This window comes from Penaeus monodon, chromosome 15, assembly GCF_015228065.2.
Source record: "Penaeus monodon isolate SGIC_2016 chromosome 15, NSTDA_Pmon_1, whole genome shotgun sequence".
Classification (NCBI taxonomy): Eukaryota; Metazoa; Arthropoda; class Malacostraca; order Decapoda; family Penaeidae; genus Penaeus; species Penaeus monodon.
The window spans coordinates 34,683,178-34,683,467 of NC_051400.1; the positions used below are offsets into that span (position 1 = coordinate 34,683,178).

The window sequence follows — 290 nt, forward strand, 5'->3', positions numbered from 1 at the left end:
CAGGCTGCAAACTATAAAGATTATTACAGTATCCAACATAACCACAACATTCACGACCATAAAAAAGTACATACATGTGTTTAATCATCATAACTTCTATCGCTTCCCTCCCTTCCCCAGCTAAGTGACGTCACGCGCGGGGGTGCCACAGCCTTCCCCCGCCTTGGCACCGCGGCCTGGCCCAGGAAAGGGTCCGCCGCGTTCTGGTACAACCTGAAGAAATCTGGACACGCAAACACGGCTACCCTCCATGGTGCCTGCCCCGTGGTGCTCGGATATAAGTGGGGTAA

At 52.8% G+C, this 290-nt stretch overlaps 1 protein-coding gene across 1 annotated transcript in view; it reads left to right on the forward strand.

Moving 5' to 3' along the window:
• LOC119582341 (prolyl 4-hydroxylase subunit alpha-1-like) overlaps positions 1–290 on the forward strand; it is a 101,297-nt gene that overhangs the window by 100,240 nt on the left and 767 nt on the right. The window contains 1 exon segment of the mRNA XM_037930556.1: positions 121–286. Within this exon segment, the coding sequence (XP_037786484.1) occupies positions 121–286 (166 nt within the window).